At 53.2% G+C, this 22,174-nt stretch overlaps 1 protein-coding gene across 48 annotated transcripts in view; it reads right to left on the bottom strand.

The window, feature by feature from the left end:
* PCBP3 (poly(rC) binding protein 3) overlaps positions 1-22,174 on the bottom strand; it is a 51,282-nt gene that overhangs the window by 24,617 nt on the left and 4,491 nt on the right. For 40 of the 48 annotated variants that reach the window (XR_010832574.1, XR_010832577.1, XR_010832606.1 and 37 more), the window contains exons 3-6: positions 16,931-17,011; positions 16,114-16,218; positions 165-236; positions 41-64 (exon numbers count right to left, since the gene is read on the bottom strand). Coding sequence is in view for 8 of the 48 variants with exons in the window: in XM_048055535.2 (XP_047911492.1) it covers positions 41-64; positions 165-236; positions 16,114-16,179 (162 nt within the window). In the remaining 40 variants the exon portion in view is untranslated. Of the gene's footprint in view, positions 1-40; positions 65-164; positions 312-11,947; positions 12,037-16,108; positions 16,225-16,930; positions 17,012-22,174 lie in introns of those variants that run through there. The other 8 variants (XR_010832585.1, XR_010832588.1, XR_010832584.1 and 5 more) reach the window with 8 other exon arrangements.

Raw genomic sequence — 22,174 nt, 5'->3', positions numbered from 1 at the left:
TCAGGCAGTGTCTAAACACACATTTAAAACATGTCCTTACCTTTCCAATGATGCTTCCGACTTCCTACAAAAAAAACAAACACAGCATAAATGACACTGCAAGATGTGAAGATAACCCGGGCAGGAGAGGAAGCCAGGATGCCACCCCTCCCGGGAGCCGTTACCTTGCCATGCATCAGCAGCCGGATGGTGAGGGTGACGTTCAGGCCGCCTTCGGAGACCTTTGACTCCATTTCCTACCGGGGACAGGAGACGGCGTTAGCGGGAGGGGAGCCCCAGCACAGGAGGAGGCAGCAGCACAGCCGTATCACCTGGGGGCAGAGGGGGAAGGATGGGTATGGCTCGGACAGGCCTGTCCTTCCTCACAGCTTCGCCACCCCGTTCTCCACCGACCCAGACTGCAGTGAAACCATCAGCACAAGCACAAGAGGTTTTCTCAGGATGTTTCTGTGGCATGGGACAGGCCCTGATGGGCAGGGGCACGGCTGCAGGTGGGCTCGGTGCTCACTGCACCAACCCGCAGCTCTGCTGCAGCTCGGCCACCGCCTTCACACAAAAGCCATGGCAGGATCAAAGACTCAAGTGCCTGAAGTGGCATTGCCAGATGCCTAAAACAAAGCTGTGCCCAGCTGAGCCTGTGGATGCAGGAGCAGGGAGCTCCTACAGCCCAGCCCATGATGGAGTAGCCTGGCCAAAGATCGACTGCAGAGTTGGGACTTTAAAAGACCCAGGACACCAACCCAGCAAAACAAAATGCACCATTCCAAGCATGAATGGACACTCAGAAAATCTGGACCAGTGGGTTTTGTAAAAGCCAGCTCTTCAGTTACTGGGAAATACCCATCAGATCCCAAGAGCACGGAGAGGGAAGGACCAAGATGGTGTCTTGATTACCAAACTTCTTTTTTAACATCCAGGTCTGTGAGGTGGCACTGTGTCTGAGGAATACGTGTCATTTCCAGCCACACACGCCTTGCATTTATCTAACAAAACCTCTGCCAGTTTTCCAGGCGCTGACATGTTCCTTTCCCTTTACATTCTCTCCTTTTCCTCCTCTGCCCTCTAGAGGGAAAAATGCCACTGGAATTTTGGAGGCAGGGGACAATAAATCAGAGCATGGCAACAAATCCTCCCTCTCCTTTCCTGACAGCTCCTTAGTGGCATCCCTGAGCAAGGACCAGGCACATGAAATGTCTCCACAGCCTACCGCGTGGGGAGACTGGTTCTGTCTCAGAGGAAAGTGCCAGCATCCGCCTACATGCAATGCTGCGAGATTTGTAGCAATTCTCCTCCATGTTATTTAATCCCTTAGTACACGTCAGATGGGAGATTTTTCATCCCTGTCACAAGCATCTGGCATTTTCCTTTGCTCATACGGGGACTTATGTGGCCAAAAAATGGGAGGTAAACCAGTGCTCAAGTATTACTTTAATGCAAAGAGGCAGTAGGGATGTATAAATATGCAGCAGTGCATAAATGGCCGGGAGATGGGTTTGACAGCAAGTGCTCTCTTCTAAGAGGTTCTTATAAAACCCAAAATGGATAAAAAGACACTGTGGTGATCAGAGAGACAATGCTGTCCCACAAGAAAGCAGCTCGCTGGAAATGGTTTTGTTACAAACCCGTCGGGACCGGGAGAACTGCCGTGCTGGCCCTGCTGCTCAGCGCAGGGGCTGGCAGTCCCAGGAAAGGTGGGTGACAACTTCCACCAAGGGCGCACCAAATTTGCTGCTTTGCCTTCACCAAACGCCCTGTAGCGTAGCCACTAACTACTGCTGCGTCTGCCGCCCCTTGCTCCCCATCCCTCACATGAGGGACCCCGAAGCTGGCTGTTATGTAAATGTTTCCAATTGATTGAAAAAGTGGGTCATGTGTTAGCCAAATGCTCCTGGCTTTAAGATTTATCAGCATTATTAAATTAAACACGCTTCATGCTCCAGTGAGCGGGAAAGCTACATTGGCCTTTTCTTAATCATACTAGTGAAAGGTAAGTCTTTTATATGTGAGTTCATAAACGCAGTAGAAATGATGGGAACAATAGAGCAGGGGCATTTATTCTGTACATGTGTCCCCCCTTCCCTCCCCCGCAACGTTGTTCATTCTTCACGGACAAAGTGCTGAGAAAAAAATCTCCCCCTAACGCCATTTTGAGCATTTCAGAGTATTCTCAGCCCAAAGAGACTCATCTCCTAGGACCCTTCCTCTTCACAGGGCCAACAAGCTCTGCCTAGCTCATGGCATCCTCAAAATTGCTTCTTTGTCCTTCCACCCGAAAGCCCTGAGGACACCATTACGTGCAGTCTGACGGATAAAGCAGACAAAGAGCCCAGCCCTGCGCAGAGTAGGTGCAGTCCTGCAGAGGTCAAGGATGTGGCACCATGAGATGGAAGAGCTGGGTTTGGCCCCAAAATGGAAGGCACACCCAACGCTGATCTGTCCCTGAACATTATTCTAAAGGATGACCCCACTGCAGAATGAAATAAGGGTTTTTAAATCCATCTGCGTTTTGGAAGAGTGCTTAGAGAAGGCATCATCAACACTCAGAACAACCTCATTCTTCCCTCCTCCTTTGGTTTTAATAAATAAATCTATTAAATTCCAGGCATTTTTCTTAACCTATCAGGAATTCTCATTGGCTAAAAAACAGCTCATGCACCAGTGACCAAGCAAGAAAAGGAGGAAAATTGAAACCTAGAGCAGCAGGAGGCCTCCTGCCCCCCCCCAGACACAATCTGACCTTTCTCTGTGCTAGTTTTTTTGGAGGTCGGATCAATTGCCTAATTTAGTGCTCTTGCCTTTATGCTTGCTGATACACCTCGCAAATATTGAGATGTCCTTCAAGATCGAGTAAAATCTAATTATTATGAAAAGTCTGAACACTGTGTATTAATGTAATTATTTAATTTAATTTAATTAATGAAAGACCATGACCTTGTTCATGGTTGCTTCACGTCCCAGCCCCCTTGCAGGACAGACACAGCATGTGAAGCAGCAGACGGGGGGCGGCTGAGCCCTGGGCTGGGCTTTATTCTCCAGCCTGCTTCCAAGTGGGAGCTGGCCCCTGCTGCCGGCGCTGGGGCAGCTCCCCCTGGCAGCCCCCTGTCCCCGAGGCGCAGGAGCAGCAGCCGGCCTGTCGGAGGGGGTGGCTTTGGCTCTCACAAACGGGGCCCATCGCAGAGGACCGCCACAGGCACTGCTGCTGCCTGCAGACCCCAGGGCCAGAGCTGGGGTGCGGGGCTCTCCTCCCAGCCTTTCAGGTCAAGGGGTCCCTGCTCTGGCTAGGGCCCATGCTCCTCAGCACTAACTCTTCTTCTCTTTGCGTCAGGGGGTTTGCAGGTGTTTTCCTTCCCCTGCTCCTTCTTTGCAATGGTACAGTGTTTCTTGCTTATTTCCAGGGATCTATGAAGGCCACAGGTGAGTAAAACTACCCTTGCCCTAAGCGGACACCTTTTTTTCAAGTCTGTTCTCAAACCCATCTTCCAAGCTAGACGAGAAAACCACAGAACAAACAGAAAATACGCTTGGGTAATCTGCACTGAAGTCACTTTTGTGCCTCTGGGACCAGGTCCTGCCAGAAGTCAGATGCATAAGGTAAAGTTTCTTTTCCAGATTCCATCATGGAATATTCTCATCAGTGTTACGGAGATCAAATTTCACAGCTTTATCTAGGTCTTTATTCTGACGGACAGCAATGTTTTGCTCAAGCTGTCTGAAAACAAACAGAGAGGACAATTCGGTGCAAAAACATCCCACACTCACAACCCGCCCCCTCCATGAAAGGTCTAGATGGAAAATTCACAGGCACTGCCAAGTAAAACTCAAAAAATCCCTATCATCCCCGTCACCCATTGCATGGCTTCCAGAAAACCACCCCTTCCTGATGGGTTTGTTCAGTCCAGGCTGCCACCCAAACTCCAAAGCCTTGGAGCCCCATTGACCAAGAGCCTTTGCAGATGCATGCAGGCAAAGCACAGGGTGGCCACGGCACTGGTCTGCACGTGGAGGAGATGCCACCTGCCCAGGGACCACATGGAGATCCTGCTCTGGAGCACCTTGGTGGTTGCTCAAAGGCAACGCCAACCTGAAGAACATACAACGTGTTTCATGGTCTCTTGGTGCTTCAAGAGTCCCACCAGCTGGACGCCAAGCATTAAAGACCCAGGGCCCTTCAGCACACCACAGTAATCTACATCAAGGCCCATATTTCTAATGCATTGGCCAAGTTTCGTGTTGGGAATTAACATCTTGACCAGAAAGTCCATAACTTGAATACATTTTCCAGCATGAGGGAGGATGTTTAAATGTTTAAAAACCTCTGACCTCTCAATACCTGTTTCCTAAAACTCAGACCAGCATTTTCTGACACTTGGGAACTGAAAGTCAAGCCGTACATGTAGAGAAAAGCAGGCAGAAGTGAGCTCAAGAAAGACACTGTTTTTCTGACTTTTTTATGCTTTTTAGCTTGCTTTCCTGAGATCTGCTTGTCCACTTCGTCCACTTGCTTAAGCAGGAGCTTTCTCCCCACTCATCTCCCTGCAGCTTGATCCTCCCATTAAGACCTAATCCGGTGATTTTCAGCATTGCGTTTTAGCAGCTGGGGGCAGCGCGATGCAGCAAACTTGGGATTATGACGACAATACAGTCTGGCCGGATCAGACTGGGGATGGAAGGAGCAAGGATAAAAATTGATGTGGGAGAAAACCAAAGTCTAGTACTCAGTTGAACCCAGGCTCCAAACGGAAATGCATCAGCTACTGGCATTGTTTTGGAATAAAGCTGCATTCACAGCTGCTAACAGTTTCCACAAACAGGAGTCATTTTGATTAATGTTTCTTCCACTCACCAGCTCCAGTGAAAATATGTTAGAAAACTCTAACCAAAAAAAAAAAAAAAAAAAAAAAAAGATGCTGCCACTGTGGCTTGGTACATCAGCCATAGTTTCCCAGCTTCTCACCTGCCCTTGGTCTTACCAAGCATTTCAGGAGATGAATCTCCCTGCTCTTGCCCTCACAGCAGGCATTTCTGGACACTGCATTCTTGGTCACCTGCTCCCATTCCCTCACTCTGCTCCAGGCGATGTGTGTCTGCTCATGGCCCACGATGTTACTCCTTGGCTGCTGATGAGCAATTACAACCTGCCTTCCCCTCCCTGCACACGTGCACCATGGGGCTCTTCCAGCCTTACTCACCTCTACGTCAATTACCTCAATTGCTACTGCAGGGATGCAAATGTTCCTTCCTCTGGTCCCGCTGCTCCCTCCCTCCCTCCCCTCTTCTGGCTCCTCTGCCCGTGAATTCGGTGTCAGCGCCATCACCGCAAACAGCTTCTCCTGCAGCCTCAGTGCCTCTGGTTGTTTTCTAACTCCTGCTCCTGCCGCCAAATTCTTTGCTAGCTGTAACTCTGGGGAGCTCCTCTCCATTTCCTAACCACTTCTTACCTCCTTTCAAGCCAGCACAACTTGCTCCCCATATCCTTCACCCTCCAGAGAGCAGGGCTGGCTGTTCACACTGGGTGACCCTCCAGAGATAGATATTGCCTCTAGACATTGGTGTTAGCCAAAGCCCAGAACCATCTGGTGCAGACACCCCTGGGTGATGGCCATGGCCCCAGCCCCGCCGTCCCGCTGTGGGCTCAGCTGCATCCCAACCAAATACACTTCCCTGCTCTCAGACCAGCCCAAAGGTTGTTTATCCTGCGTGAGTGTCCCCTTCTGCTGAACCCACGTAAAACTGTATGTTTTTGGTGGTGCTGCTGAGCCAGCTCCCGTGGCAGAGCTGGACTCTTGAACACCACCTCTTCCATTTTTTGAGCAGGAAATAGAAGAGGCGGTCTGTACAACGTGCAAACCCTCCCTAGTGATTTTCACATCACCTCTCTTTTGAAATGATTCTTACTCTAAATTTCATGCATTTCAGAGTGATTTCTGACCTGATTGGTAAACCAAGAGGAAGAGAAATGCAGCATCACATATCCCCAGCAGAGACTTGTCCCAGGCGAGGAAAGCTGGTGAGTCTCTACCACTAAGAGAAGCACTGAGCCCTGGCTCCTGCCAGTGGGCACTGGAAACCTGGGCAGGGACATCCAGGAGGACTCCTTGCTTATCTGCTGGGCACCATCTGCTTCATCCTACCACACCAAACCTCAGCAGTTAACGCACACCAGCAGCAGCTTCCCACAGAAGTGGAACCCTGGCACGGGTGGTGCATGGATGTGAAGTCACACACAAAATCAGAATTGGACCCCCTCACACTAGTCAGAGTTAATATCCATGGTCTCTGATGCAAGCCTGATCCAAACAGAAGTACTGGTTTGGTTGCAATGCCTATGCCATTACAGTAACCTTTGGTGCGAAGGACAGCGAAGGAAGCATCAGCTTTTTCCTACCGGTCACCCCAGGATGAAAATCTTGCATGAAATGAGGAGACAACAATAATTTCATCCCATGCAACAGGCCAGAAGGACTGCAGCACCTGTCTTTTGCCTGGATGCAACCACAGAACACATAAAACTTACAGGTTTAAGTAAATCACCAGTTTTAGGGGAAATAGGTACTGCCACTTACATCTATCCAGAGACATCTGTTAGAGAAAGAAGTTCCATTCACTCATGCGAGCTGCTCCTGTGTTGCAAGCAGAGGCTAGACACACACCAGTGAGGGAAATTCAATATAGTGGGAGCAGGCTACCAGAGGTCCCTGTGCAGCACAGAACCCCCCAGTCCTCTGGCTGGTTTCAGAGCTCATTGATAGTGGGGCCCTGAGCAAAATGAGAGACTTGAACCTGTGAAACCACCATCTCAACAAGCTGAGAGATGGTATGATAATGGGTCTTCAATTAATTTGTTTCATTTGTACCGAACGAAAGCCTTCTGTCAGGCTGGGGGGAGTGGGTAGGTGGGAACAACGCGCTTTAGTTCTGTCGCTTCTAATTCCCCCTGTTAGTTGCTTTTGGAATGATTTGCCAGGAAAAAAAAAGTACTTTTGGTGAAGGTTAAACCGTTAAGTACACCAGAGATTTCAGCCCGTGAGGAGATAAGCCAGTGCTCTTTGCACTACCCAGTTGGCTTTATTACTGCCCAGTGACCAAGAGCATCCTGTGAGACTTCGGGTGCTGGGTGGACTCGAGACCCCACATGCTGAGAAAATAACATCTCCTGTGATAAGGAAGGTGACCGTCTGCACTGGTGCCTGGCCAGAGCCACCAGGGAAGGGAGAAACTCACATGGCATGGCAGGAGCCAGGGTGGTCACCTGCATCTCTGCAGGCATCTGCCACACGCAGCCCCGAGGTGAGCCTGTGCAGAGGGGCAAAGCCCCAGCTGGAGGCAAGTTCAGGACCAGCAGAAGAAAACCAGGAACGATGAGGTGGGTCTTCATGGGAGATCCAGCCACAGAGAGCAACTCCAGCCCCCTCGGGCCAGGAAACAGGGGAAGAAGTTGGGGGAGGCAGGCCAATGGTCATGACTGAGGGGATTACGTGCAGCCAGGGAGATTCAGGCCAAGTGCTAGAAAAGAGCTTCCTTACAGACAGGACAGCCATGTGCTGTGCCCAAGGGCAGTCACGCTGCAGGGATGCATCTTATTTAGCTTTTTTTTTGCCCCAGGTAAGGAAAGGGAGCGAGGAGATGCCGCCTCACGCTGGGAGATGCTATGACCAGGCTACGTAGTGGTCTGCAGAGAGCAGCCACACGATTTGATCCACCTGACCCATCCTGGAGGGTCCCTCCAACACACACACCCCACAGGGGCCTTGCACTGCCTTGGGCCTGGCACCAGGCCCCACTGCCCCATAGATGATATAGTCAACGTTCATGATCAAGGAGAATGACTTGTCTCATGCCTATGCTCCGTCAAGCAGAAATCAGCCCAGAACAGCATTTTTTTAATGGTTATATTCAGTGCGATGCTAGGAAGCAGGCATTCATGGCAATGCTTTTGCACACACACCGCTTTGGTCCAGCACACTCCTTCTCCTGCAGTCCTGCCATGCAAGAGAGCTGCCCAGCGCAGGCACCACAGCGATGCTCCGCTGGGGACGTGCACCAGCTCTGGAGGGCCCCTTCCTCAACAAAGGATGCCACAGCAGCCAACATTGGAAACACAACCGTCCAGAGACCGCAGGGTGAGGTTATCAAATTGCAGTCCCCTATGTGCCATCTTTTACATGCCTTTTTTTCGGGAGAAGGCCAAAGGACACTCAAAAGAGGACACTCATGGCCGTAGGCCCATGATGGGTGATTGCAAAGGAGGAGAGGCCACGTGGTGCTGTGCAGAGCTCGAGGACACACAGCTTGTCCTCCAGCAGCCAGGAGAACACCTCCGGAGCCACCGGCAGAAAGCAAGAGGCACATTCATCCCACTGCTGTGCCGGGGACCGCGTGTAGCCTTGAGGGGATAGCTGAGTCCAAAGCTGGAAGGGATGAACGGACTCAACCAGCACAAAACCTTTTCTACACCACTGCTGCAGAGCCGCAGTAAAGCCCATCATGCGTTTCACTGGATCTAGCCACCAAGAAGGTGACCTCCCATCCCCGTCCCCCTCTCTCCATCTCAGCCCACCATGCTGCGCTGAAAATCCCAGAAAACTGGGGATGGGGTGCATCTGCTTCCAGTGCATCCTCTGAGACAGATGATGATGCAGCACCTCCCCGCAGCTCCCAGCTGCACGCAGAGCAGCAGGCATCCTGCACCCCTGATCCGTGCCCCCCCTCACTCCCCTCTGCCAGAGCCTGCTGGCCATGCTGGCTTTAATCCCACAGGCAGCAGCATCCCAATAATTTCTCTCCGTTTTCAATCTACTGATCTGGGGGCAGCCCACAAATCTCTTCATCCTGCTAGCACAGCAATCTACTGCCTCATCTCATCCCAGCTCCATTTCTCTCTCTAATCCCTGGAAATAGGGACAAGGCTTGCAGCGTGAGGGCTGCCCTGGAGGGGTCTGTCTGTCCAGGCGCTGACGGACGGACAGTCAGACTGACCTGGAACACACAGGGTGGCAGGAGGCAGCAGGTCAACACAGGCGGGGAGCTTGCTGTGTTGACCACACTGACCAGGTTCAGGGCTGGATCCAGAGCTTCAATACCTCCATGGTGCTGGCTCTCAGCAAACCCAAACCCATGTCCTCCACTGTGGCCAGAGATGCTCTGGCTTCTGGGCAAGGAACTGGACATGTGGCCGAAGGAGATGCTCTTTGGGAGTGGGCAGAGAGGAGAGAGCCCTCAGAGTCTCTCCCTGTCCTCGGTGAAGCAGCCCAGCACCGCTCAGCCAGGACAGAGCCGACCTGTCAGGATGCAGCACTGAACACATCCTTTCTTCTCCCGCACCGATTTGCACGGGGCTGGAGAATGTGGCCGTGCTCAGTGCGTGACAGAGCTGTGGCCCACCCAGCACTGCCCTGGCATGTGACAAAGCCGGCAGCCGTGCCACCAGCCCCGGGCGTGAGATGTGCCGTGCCTGCGGTGGATGCAGCCCGGCTGCACGGCTCCGTCCTGCGCTCGCCGGTGAGGAGGAGGAGGAGGAGGAGGAAAAGGGAGGAGGGTGGCCCTGGGCAGCCGGGGGTGGATCGCTGCCGCGCCATGCTCAGACCCTGACAGCAGGCTCCAAAACTGTCACTCCCGATCTGTTTTCACTTCAGCTAAACCTCAGCCTCGATTACGATCAAGGAGAGCCGTGTTTTCCTCTCTCCTTCTCCCCGCGCTAGGTCCTCTGTAACCTCGGGTCCAAACATTGAGGAAACCGGTACACTGGCTGGGCTGGGGAGCAGGGCTGCTGGGGAGGGGGCCATGACCACCCCATCCCCAAAGTGTCCCTCCCTGGCCCTGGCATGGCCGGTCTGGTGCCCTGCGCCTTACCATTTACTCATTTAGCAAAGCCTGAATAACATAAATTAAGACAGATGCGAGCGCATGCACGATCACAAGCACTAGGACGGGTGCATTCAGTGAGAGGCAGAAAAGCAAGCTGCGGGGATGGGGACAGCCCTCGCCCCATGGGGAAGCGTTTGAGCCACCAGGGGAGCGGGGATACGAATGCCCCACCAGTGGTGGGACTGGGCTGGGGCTCAAACCCGTGGCACCATGAGCCCCAAGGGCACCATGCCTGCTCCCCTTCCCACGCAGCAAACGCTGCTCCCCAGGCAGGTGCCAGGCAGGGAGGAAAAAAGTAATTATCTTGTCGCCTCAGAACAGTTGTCCCGCAACTCCACCACGGGACAGATGAGGACCACCAGGACGTGAAGCATCGGTGGTGACCACCTGGTGGAGCTTCCTGCAAGGTGTCAGCGCCGTCTGTCCGTGCAGGCGCCCAGGAGCCCTCCACTTCCACCCCAAATCTCTGCACGCAGCAGAGGACAGGGTCTGCTAGGTCTGATCCGCACAAAGCGCACCGCTGATTGCGGCAGTGTTCACATTTTCTGGTCCTCCTCACCAAAATCCCACGGACTCTTTAAGGCGTATTGAAGGCAGATACAGACATTAAAATAATCCTAAATCAACTTAAAAAAAAATATCTTGTTCTTGATCAGCAAAGTTTTTCCCCCCAAAGTGATCTGTTTTCTTCAGAAAGAAACGTCCTTTAATTCAGCTGGATTAAAGGAACATCTCTGAGATTTGTTACTCAGGAAGAAAGACCTTAAAATTTGCCTTTATATCTGGGAATAATAAAAATGTTTATACAAATTAATCCATAAGAGAGGGAAAAAGTCTGAGATTAAGAGCTCCAAAAATGTCACTGAATTATTTTGGACTTAAAAATGAAACCCCAAATATTATGTAAAACTGCAGTTTTCCAGGGTTGGGTTTCTGTATCAAAACTCAGGCTAGCATCTGCCTTTGCATCTGTCAAAACAAAGGTCAATCACTGTATGGAAACTTAAGCACAATGTCCTTCATCCACTGTTTCTGGTTTATTTTTAAGCTGGACGTGACTTCCGAGTAATAAAATGAGATTTTCTAATATGGTTCACATTAAAACCACATTATCCCAGAAAACTCAGATTACAAGACAAATACATCTTGAGAACATTTTCCCTTTATAATAAGGATATGATATTTGGGGATTGATTTCAACAGCATTTAAGTCCTCCATAACCTTTGAAACTAATAGCTCACTTTAATATTTATAAAGAAATATTTTAACCAAATAAAACGTAACAGGAAAAATGCAATGGTATCAAAAATGTAGCTACCATAAGTAAAATGGTTATCTGAAGACAAAAATTTAAAGGAAAAGAGCGAGCCTCTCGATAAAAGGCGTTCCTATTCCCAAATCAAATTTCAGTGCATTTCCTCAGTTCAGGAGAAAAAAAATCATGGAAATAGAACCAAAATGTAAAATTTTAATCAAATAGATTTGGAGGTGTTATTACATTGCCAAAGCAAGACGTGATCAACATCTATGTTACTCTAGCATCAATTTCTTTAAGCCAATTTGATTTCTGCTTTTCCCACCCCGCGCACATACATAAACAACGCTGTCCAAAGCGCGCACTGTTAATCACACAGATGAGGGATGGCTGGATATTCCAGTTAATGCAGAGATAGGCGCTTCCCTACCCTGCGATACGATCTTTTAGCATTAGCCGCAAGATGAAGGTGAAATTGAATTTCACAAAAATAAAGAGCACTCTATTACAAAGAATGACAATTCTGCAAAAACAAGTATTTTATAGGAGACTTGAGGAGCAGCCATTAACTTAAGCTAACTACCTTGCTCGCACACCTCTTTCTCCCATAGTCTCACCTCCGTCCAACACGGAGTTTAATTTTCTCTACTCAAGAGATTTGCTTACGAGATTCGCTTAAGAGCCTTCTTAAGGGTTCAAGGCTCTTTTAAGCCACACTGGAGCTCCATACCTCACTCATTTCATGATTCTTCACTAATTTTCATCTGTGGGAAAAGTTGCACACGGCAGGTGGACTTCCACCAACACAATCTCTTAAATCTTCTTACCTTCTCCAAAGAGCCGCTTTAGCGCTGATTTTGCGTGACGGGTCCGCACAGATGGCCGCTCTTTTCACGTTTGGAAAGGATGAAAAATGCTACGGGGAAAAAAATCCCGGTGATCTTTTGCTGTACAGCGCAGAGGGCTCCGAACCTCATTGGCCCTGGGATGGCAGCCACGTGGCACGGGATGGGGAGCACGTGACCTATTTTCTCCCAAATCCCTTGGATTGCCGGAGAGGGGGATGCACCCACCACCGATGCTTTTGTCATTTCAGTGGGCTTTGATTTTTTTTTTTTTTTATTATTTTTTTAAAGGCCACTGAGCAAATCAGGTTGCCTCGAGGCGATGAGAACAAGCCAGACAGCGCTTTCAACATGAAGGGGAAAGGAGCTCCGGTACGAGATGGGTGCTGGGGCTCTGCTTGTGTACATGGGGAAATTTGGAGCCGTTTGGGCAGGGTATGGGCCAGGGATGGTGCCTGTGGGAGGGAGGAGCATGTTCAGCAGCACACGTTTGGTGGCTGGCAATTAAAACAGCCAGCTCGTGGCAGGAAGCAGTGATGGTAGGACCAGGTTGAAACCCTGACTGCGGACCCCGGATCTCAGCTGGCACATCCACTCCCCGAGCCTCCGACGAAAGGGATGCGTGATAACCATTTCATAGCCAAAAAAAATACCACCTCGTGTCCCTGCACTGCTCCGGACCCCTCCTAGGCCGAGAGCCAACGCACCTCCTGCCTTGGAGGCAGAGGGTCAGCTCTAACAGCTGCGTTGGAAGAAGGACCAAGAGGCTCGGTGCCTGCTAGATGGAGTACTGCACACTCCAGGTGGGGCTCCATCTGCTCCCACCACCACATGGCCACACCAGGCTCAAAGAACACTTCAAAGTCTCCCCCACAAATGCCTCCAAACCTAAAAACCATCCCAATCCTCAGGTACCCCAGAGGGATCCCCGAGGCCCCACAGAGCAACACAAGACACGCTGCCTTGCCCCAGCTAAGTGCTTCCCTGGGGAAAGCAGCTCTGAGCCACCCTGGACAAGACAGCTGTGGTTCACGGGCTAAGGATCTCCTGGCCTTCCCTCCGTGACCACTGGTCCCCCTGGCCTCATGCAGCCAGGCTCCAAGGGAATGTGAGCTCCAAGGGAATGTGAGGTCCAGGAGCTGATTGAGCAGCACTGGAGCTTCTTTCTTCTGCCTGACTGGAGAAAATGAAATGTTGAGTTCCTTTTGCTTCTAGGTTTTCTGGTTCACACATTTAAATTAGGTGCTGTTCTTCTGCACCAGCCCACTGGAGTCAGGACGCTCATTTTGAGGAGGAGAAAAGGAATTTCTGGAGCCCAAGACATACTGTTGTTTCTCCTATTGGCTCAAGCCCATAGTTTGGGCCAGTCAGAAGCTGCATTTGATTGCAATCTGAGTCCCACCTGACAAATCCTTCAACTATGCTGTCTTATGCCAATGATACAACTGTCCACCACCACTGCAAATGGAAGGCCCCGAGTGAACCCACCTCTGGCATCAACACTTGAATTTTAGCGATGTTGCTTCTGCAAAGTAGCTGACCCCAACCACCCTCCTGCTCAAGGGCTTGAGACCTTATTGTCTGCAGGTGAGACCTAAGGCTCCTCGAGGAGCCATCTGAAATCAGACTCTGGTGAGGAAGCACAGCTCTGACCACCTCCAACCCATCCTGGTGTCACCACCACGTCCCACCCAGCCGCTGGTTCTTGGCCGTGGCTGTTCCCCAGAATGATGCTGTGCACGAGGACAGAGGCATCAGTTCAGTAGGGTTTTGACTGAAATCCTGCCTGGCTCGGAGGGTCACACTTCCCAGCCAGACAACAGGACCTCTTACCCCAACATGAGCTGAGGGATAACCTTCCTTGCTATTGTGTACTCAGATGCAGACTACTCGGCCCAAAGCAGCCAGCTCGCCTCCCACTAGCCCCACAGTGCTCCTTCACGGCCCCCTCACCCTCCTCGGCAGTGCCCAGCCACATCTGGCCCCGGGTAATCTGCTGAATAATTATATAATAGGCAGGCAGGCAGAGAAATGATTTTAGGCTGCTCTGCTGATAGAAAGCAAGCTGGATTAAAAGATCAGAACAAGCAATACTTAGATTAAAATGGTTTGTTGTTTTCAGCTGCAGGAAATCCACGGCTAAAGCAAGGAAGATGCTGAGGGAAGATGCATCATCTTTCTTTCCCCCAGAAAAGCACTTTCTATGTATTAGCTAAGGCAAGCTCTAGGTTTCCAAGCTATGCTCATGTTTTATTTCCCAGTGTGTCAAAGGCACGCACTTTTCTGTTTCATATGGCATTTTACCTGAAGGCTCCTCCAAGAGCAGCGTGAAGATGCTTCCAGCCACGTTATGCTCCGCAACCAAACCAAACACCACGAATTCCTTGCTTGCCTGTTACGACACCCAGACCCTCAGGTGTCACATGGCCACCAGCCCAACAGAAAATTCCCCCACCTACAAGAAACCTGCTCCCTGGCACCCGGAGTGGCCACTCGGCTCCTGCATCCGTGGCAGCTAGGCAGGACGTGGGCATGGCCCCCACTGAAGCCTTTCCTGCCACGGCTGGAGCGGCTGGCGGACACCGTGCCCCTGGCTCCCAGCAAGGTCAGCGGCGTGGTGCCGAGCTCTGATGGATGGCTTTGGAAAGGCGTGAAGGGGAGGGCAGGGAAAAAGCAGTGCGAGAGGGACCACGCGACGGCGGCCGAGCCCTCCGCGGGGCACGGCGCTGGTCGCCTGCGGCCCGGATCAATGCCGTCAGCTCTGCCGGTTCACCTTCAACTTTAGATTAAGCAGAAGGGTCAAACTGGGAAATCGTTTGCCGTCAGCCAGCCTCATGCCACGCCGTGGCCAGCTCTTCCCTTTGCCAGCACGGACACCTCTATGGGAGCACCTTGCCAGCCCCTGGGCAGCTCTGCCCCAGTACCAACACTGCCCAAATGCAAGGTAGAACAGCAGCCAATTCTCAGTGCCAACTGGTCCCCCCAGGAAGGAGCCCTCTTTCAGGTTTCCCCAGTACCTACAGTGTTGCCAAAAAAGAGGTAGCACCTCCAAATTTAAAGGATGAAAGTGTTCCACCTTTTCCTGCTTTTCAGCAGCTACATTCTTTAAAAAAAACAAAAGCCACGGTTTGTCTTGCACCAGGCTCCTCTCCTGCTCGGGGATGCCACACTGGGGCTGTGGCACAGTCCTGGCAGAGGGGATGGGATTTCTGGCAGGGAGGGTGGGAAGGCAGAAAAGCAAGGCTGGAGACCTTCCTGGAGGAGGTGGGAGCTGCGGGATGCCATGATGTTCATCCAAATGATGCCTTAACAGCCACTTATTGCAGAAAAATGTCTTCACTAAGGCCAGAGGATAAACTGCACATGCCAGACAGACTGGGGCCATGAAAGCTTGTGGGAGAACAGTCTGGGGGCTTGGTCCCAGGCTGGACACGCAGTCCAGCGAGGATGTGCCCTGGTTTTCCTTGGCGTTGGCTGTGGGGAGCCCTTCCCTGTGCTCGGGGGATGCCCCCAAGTGGGGAAGAGACAGAGCCCTTTTCGGGCAAATTCTGCCCCAGCTGCGTCTTAGTGGGTCGCCTACAGCTCCCCTGAGAAATCCTCCTAACATTTTGTCCACTTATTCCAAACCTGACATCTTTTTGCAGATACGAAGCACTGCTCTGGCAGATGTCTCCTGGGGTTTTGTGTGCAGAAAACAGCGTGTGCGCTAATCCCCGTTAGTGACCTGGGCACTTTTTATCAGGAAAAGGAGAGGAGAGAGGTGGGTTTGTCAGATGCTACAGCATTTCTGCTTTATGGGGCTGTCTTCTCACCAAGAGATGCACGACCTCCTCTTTACTAATGGAAAATGTTGCCCTGCCATCCATTTGCAATAGTCAATGCCTGGGACAACATGACGGCCTCAGGCCAAAGCAGATCTATTTTAGTAACAAAAGCAGAGTGGTTGATGAACATGACTCCATCTCTGCTCTTCCCAGCTTAGCCCTTTAGCTGTATGACCAACATGTCAGAAAGCGAGCAGCCAAGTGCAACAGGGGTAGAGGCAGCAGGACGGGAGACCTCTGTGGCCACAGGGCCGGTCAGGGGCTCCATGCGCTGACGGTACAGATGCGAAGACTTGGAAAGGGGCCGAGCGTGCCTTACCTTACCCTGCAGGCTAGCCTCGAGCTCCAGAGCGATTCCTCAGCGGGTCCGGGTCCGCCAGACAGGGGCATGCTGAGCACGGAGCAGGAGCCAGGGGCCGCGGCGGGAGCCTGTGGGGCCAGGCATGGGAGAGGTCAGGCATGGTGCGAGGGGGGCGCGCAGCCCCAGCCCAACGAGCAGGGGGATGGGGATCGGGCTAAAACACAGCACCCGGCCCCACGGGGTGAGCTGGGGGCTTCTCTCGCCACCCAGACTGGGAGCACCACCTTCAGGTGGTTTGTGGGGCAGGCAGCAAAGCCCGGCCTACATGTACTCAGAGCCCGCTTGGGCAGGTCCTGCCCCAGCAGCCACCAACCTGAAGGCATCAGAAGAGCTGGGTGGAGGAGCAGGACCCCAGCAGGTGCCCCCACGGGGGTCAGGGCTCTGCTTCCTCCAGAAATCAAACCACAAAGGCAAGGGAAGCTGTCCCACACGTTTCGGCGACGTGGGCACAGGGTTATTTTTATTGCTTCATTTTCGCTGCTGCTCCCAATAAGTTAACTGGGGCATGCACTACCCGTCAATACAATCAATCGAGCGGCCTGAGCAGTTAATAAGCTGAGTGCCAGAGGGCAGAAAAACCTCTCCACTGCCCAAAATGCTCTTTGAGCAGCGGGACAGGCGAGCTGCAGCCCCCATTTGTTTCTGGAGCTTGGGGCTGCTCTGAACGCACCAGGGCACCGACAGCTTTGCGGATGGAAACTGCTCCAGTGCCTGAGCGTTCCCGGCGGATGGAAGCCACCAGCAAAGCCCTCCCAGCAGCAGTGTCGGGGTGCGACTCACCGTTGGAGGAGCAGCAGCAGCCGGCAGGGGGGCTGTGGGGCAGAGGGCTGGGGGTCAGCAGCGCGGGCAGCAGGGGAGCACCTGGAAGAGAGCGTGACACCTCAGGACCCCGCGCACCCCTGAGGGCACCCCACCGACACGGGGAAGGAAAACAGCCCCGAGAAGGGGAATCCTCAGCAATTTTTATTTTTTTTTTTGCTGGTCACCAGCTCCTCTGTTGAGAAAAGGAAGAAAAAAAAATGAAGCTCAGCTGCTGCTGTAGGTTGAATTGCCATGTAGGTCAAATCCCCAGCTCTCATACGCTCGCTCTAGGTTACAAGTCCGTTCCCTTTTATCAGCCCCACACCACAGCCGTAGCACCATGTGCTCAGGTGTATGGAGAGGGGGCTGTTTCCAAAAACATTGCTGCTTGGGTCTTAGTTGGGTGTTTCCCCAGTGAGAACTTATGGCCTAAGCTTGAAATCTCTTTTAGGTATTTTGGGGAGAAAGTCTATTAAGAATTCATGAGGAAAGAATGGTTTATTCGTCTTCCAGGCCCCGGTTTCCAGTTTAGCCCAAGATAAGTCTGAGCATCCAGGAAACGCTTCATTAAGGAGCTTGTCAGCAGTTTTCTTAATCAAATATCAGTCCATCTTCCAGCAGCTCTGCTTCTTGTTACGTGCATCACAGCCCTTCTGCCCAAACACTCACAAACTGCCAGGCAAGGCAAGCCCCTAACCATGGCAGGATGTGACCAATGCAAGTCAGTGGTTGTATTAAAAGGCAGCATCACAAGCTTACAGACAAGTGACATTTTGTGCTGCCTGCTGACTACCATCCTCACCATCATCTCCCAAAGCCTCTCTCCAGGATGGCTAAAGCCCCTGCACCTTGTACCAAGTCTGGCAATACAAGCAAAGGAGTCAATTTTTTTCCTGATCATTCCTCTCCACTGAAACACTCATTGGTGCCACGAGAAAGACACCAGCAAGCCTACAATGCCAAATGTTTTCTTATCCACCAGCTCTCACGGACCAGGTACCATTAGCAAATTTGGCCTCTGCTGCCCAGCTAGAGATCAGCAGTGCTCAAGGGGGGTCACCCAGGATGCTGAAGCATATTTGTGAGCAGCAGAGCTGTCCAGATCCCAGCAAAATCACACCTATTGCTCCCAGAAAAAAAAAAAAAAAGTACCTCAGGATACAGGATACCATCAATACCAGCTTGGCAGCACTGTTTCCTTGCTTGATGCCACCTGTGTGTGCTGAAGGCCTTGGCCATCGCATTCCTGTGCTCAAGAATTCTGCAAGACTTAGGCCTGAACGGTGAAATCACAGAAACGTGGCCAAATGTTCTCCGAAGATGGTTTGACCTTGTGGCATGGAAAGGAGGCAGAGAGGAAGCACTGGTGTGTGCTGACGCCTGCCTTGCCCAGCCCAGGGCACATTTTTGTGCTGACCATGACTCTGACCATGATGCCTGCTCCAGCACCCAGCCTGCCTCTTCTGCAGACTGCAAGCCCCCAAGAGCAGGGGGGTGCACCACTATTTAATGACTAGTGCAAGCTGTCTGCACAGATGCCTCGAATAAAATCAGCCAGCCAAGCCTGATGTCCTCACCTGTGAGCACTCTGCGCCTGTAGTGCCACTTGCTTGGCTTGCCTTTGGGAGCACGGGTTCAGAGAGGGGCTCGCAGGCTTCCCCTTGCTGTGCTGAAGCCCCCCAGGGAAACCAAAGCCCCTGGGTAAAAGACTGGGGGGATGCACTGGTGGGGTTGGGGTGCTCTCCCCAGCACCTGAGCTGTAACACACCCCAGAAAGGGTACATCCCACTTTGTGTTGGAGGGGACCGGTGCCATGCTCCTGTCCGGGTGGGACGCAGCAAGGACCTGCTTGGTCCTGCTGCTTGGGCTCCCAGTGGCACTGCTGAGCGCGAAGGGGAGAGAACAATCCTCCCCTGACCTGTGTTCCCATCACCCGGCTCGCTGTGTGTTTTACACAGACAGAGGCAATGATTTTAATGTCCCAGTGAACAAGCTGTCGGGACGCATCAGCCTCAGCAGGCAGGCTGCAGTGATGGCTTCTCCTCCCAGGCACTGCCCGGCAAGGAAAAACGAAGCGAGCGCCGCGCACGCATGCGTGCCACCGGTGCCCATTATTTCCCAGCCTTTTAATGAAGCATCCTCGGAAGCCACGTTCGTCGGGAGGGAAGGAAGGTGAGCACCTCCTGCGGAGGAGCCGCCGGGGGCAGGCGGGGCGGGCAGGGGATGCAGGATGCAGCCGCCACCTGACGTGATGGGAGCTGAGCGCTCTGAAGCCGTCAGAGCTGCGGCAGCGATGAGCTGAGAAAAGCCGTGAGCTACATGAGCTGAGCTGACATCTGCCCCCTGGGTGGGTGCCTAATGAGCGGAGACATTGTCCATTTGGGGAGGCGAGGTGAAGGTAAAAGACTTCCCGGCTGACACCTCGCAGTCTCCATCGGTGCTGCTGGTGAGAGGGCCCTGGAAGGGGAGCGGAGGTGGGGGCCAGCACCCGGCAAGTGGGATGGGGACGGCACTGCTGTCTCAGCGTCTCATCACCGTGTCCCCTGCCCGGAGCTCCCCTCTTTGCAATTTTCTGCCTCGTTACTGAGTGGAAAGAGAAACGAGCACTTTCTGAGCATGGCCCAACCGGGAGCATCTTCATGGGGGGTGGATGCGGCCCCACACCTGCTGAAAATGCACTGGCGTGGGGAGAAGAGGTGCCCAGGGCGGTGCTGTGACACCCTGCTCCCAGCCAGGGTCTGGGCATGGGCAAAGGCTCCAGTGTCCTGCACCCCCCGTGCTCTCCACACTGCATCGGTGCTGCAGCAGCACGGGTGCGGGACAGCGCTCGGCGAAGCCCCAGCATCACCTGCCAGCCCCCCGGCGCTTCCACAAACCCAGTTCAGTCAGTCCCTATAAATCCAGCGAGCCCACTTGTCACGAGCTCTCCTCTAGCTTACCTCCAGCCTCTTTGCTACCCGCCACCTTCCACGGTGCCTGGTGACGAGATGGGAGTGATGGAGCGGGAGAGAGGAGAGCCCCTCGTCGCTCCTCTCGCTCTTCACCTCCAGAAAACACGTCTCTAAAATACTCGTGAGCCAGAACCCCCCCAGTTTATCCCCAAAGCCCCGTCAGGCACCGCAGGTCTGCCTGCAAAGCCCATTTCTCTCCCTCTGCAGACGATGCTTTCCCCCCCGCAGCCTGCCCCCCACCTACCTGCTTCCCCCTTGGCCAAGGGGGTTTTAACGGGCACCCACCTCCCTGAAACTGCCCCCCACCCCTTGAGCACCCCCGTGGCCTTCTACATGCTCACAAAAGCTTAGAATACAGAGCCATCCCTGCTGCCGCTCCAGTTTTCACTGGCCAAGCCACACCAGAACAGCTCCGGGGGCTCACTCCCAGGCTTTGCCTCCCATCGCTCTCTGCTAACCAGCAAAAAAAGCCGCGGGGCACCCGCAAACTGCAGGAACCCATCGCAGAGGGCTGTGCGGAGGTCAGGCCGGCAGCCACGTCCCAGCAGCCGTGCTGTCCCTGGCGTGACCTGGCGCCTGGACATTTGCCCCACATCCCGCCCCACTTGTAGGGCAGCTGCTTGCAGCCCGTGCGTTGGCAGCGGCGCCGCAAAACCCCAGGAGCAAACCCCAGTGTGGGGACAGCCACCGGGCTCCTCCCCGGCACCCGCGGCCCCGCCGGGCTGAGCAGATGGAGCGGCTGCAAATCCCCATAAGCCAGGGCAGGGGACTAATCTTTTAGAGGACAAATGGGTTGGCGAGGGGGAGGCTCAGCTTTTTGCCTTTCCCTCCCTCCTCAGGCCAAAGCCAGCGGTGTTTTCAGAGCAAGGCGAACCAGAACAGTGCCGGCAATGCCCAGCTGGGACATTTGCCCCGTGCAGTCCCCAAAGCCTTGCGGTCGCTGTCAGCACCTTGCCCGGGGACGTGCTGCGTCCCTGACACCCGCAGACATCAGCCACCATTATCAGTCTTGTTTTACCTGGCAGGGTAAGGAAGCAGCAGAGCAAAAGGTGTCTCTGCAGGTAGCTGGGAGAGGACCCTCAGCTCTGCCTCCCTCCTCCAGGTGGGATTTGTGCCGCTATTTCCTTGCCGTTTCTCTCGCTTTATCCCAGCACCAGCCCAGAAACAGCCTTGGGACAAGCCTTGCACTGTGCAGAGGAATCCAGACTCCTTCCTTTCTTTTGTGGGAGGGTGGGGGTTAGGTCCATTAAACAGGGCTATTTGGGGTCATCCACAGGGCTATTTGGGGACCCCCAGCGCAGAGCCCACCTGCAATAAAATGTCCTGGGAGAGATGGGGACTGAGGCTGAGCTACGGGTCACCCCACAGGCACCACGGCCATCGAAGCCGTGCAGCACAGATGGGAAGCTTCATGTCCCTCACTCGCCTGTCCCCCACCAAAATCTGCCCCCCCCGGAGGGGTAACACGTTTACAGATGGGGAAACTGAGTCACGGAGCTGTCTGCAGGTGTAGGAGTGGAGAGCACAGGGGGATAGAGCCAGGGAAGGGGAGGAGAGGGTGGCAGTGCCAGGGGAGGGGTACTATGAGAGAAGGTGGCATCTCCAGCATGGAGATTTGGCTCTTTTCTCCCAAGGAAAGGCAGTGGTGCAGGTGCGTGGTCTCCTCAGAGCTAATAGGGATTCTGGGGCTGTTTCTCTGCACCTCGCCATGCACTCACCATCCTTCCCAACACAGCCCCGCACGTCCTGCAAGATCTCTCTCCTAATGCTGGGCGTCCCCGAGGCGTCCTCCTCCTCCCGCTGCCCTGCCCTGGAGGGGCAGCCAGCCCCCGGAGTCACAGAGCATGCCGAGCAGCTGCATCAGGAGTATCTTCCCCAAAGCTGACAGATGTCATAAATGTCAGGGTTGTGCCTGCTGTTTTTTGGCACTGCAGTTGCCCAAGCTGCCTGCCTGCCTCCAGGTGCATTGCATGCAGCAGCCAAGGCCACCACGGCCCCACGGAGCAGCCAGCGGCACCTTTCCAGGGAAGGGTCTTTTTTCAGGGATACCCCAGGGTCTGCTTTCTACAGCTCCCCAAAATATTGCCTTTATGTTGTCTGTCACGTAAAAGCCTTTAAACAGTGAATTATTTTGGTGTTTGAACAAAGGACAGAGTCATGGGGTGATTTGGGCTGTGAGTATCTCCGGAGGCCTCTGGTCCAGCTCACGCCCTGAGCAGGATAACATCAAGCTGATTGAAGCTGTGTCCAGCTGGAATTATTTTACCCTGAA

Source organism: Anser cygnoides, chromosome 6 (assembly GCF_040182565.1).
Source record: "Anser cygnoides isolate HZ-2024a breed goose chromosome 6, Taihu_goose_T2T_genome, whole genome shotgun sequence".
Classification (NCBI taxonomy): domain Eukaryota; kingdom Metazoa; phylum Chordata; class Aves; order Anseriformes; family Anatidae; genus Anser; species Anser cygnoides.
Note: the sequence above shows the minus strand (reverse complement) of the source record. Positions and strands in the feature narration are given on the sequence as shown.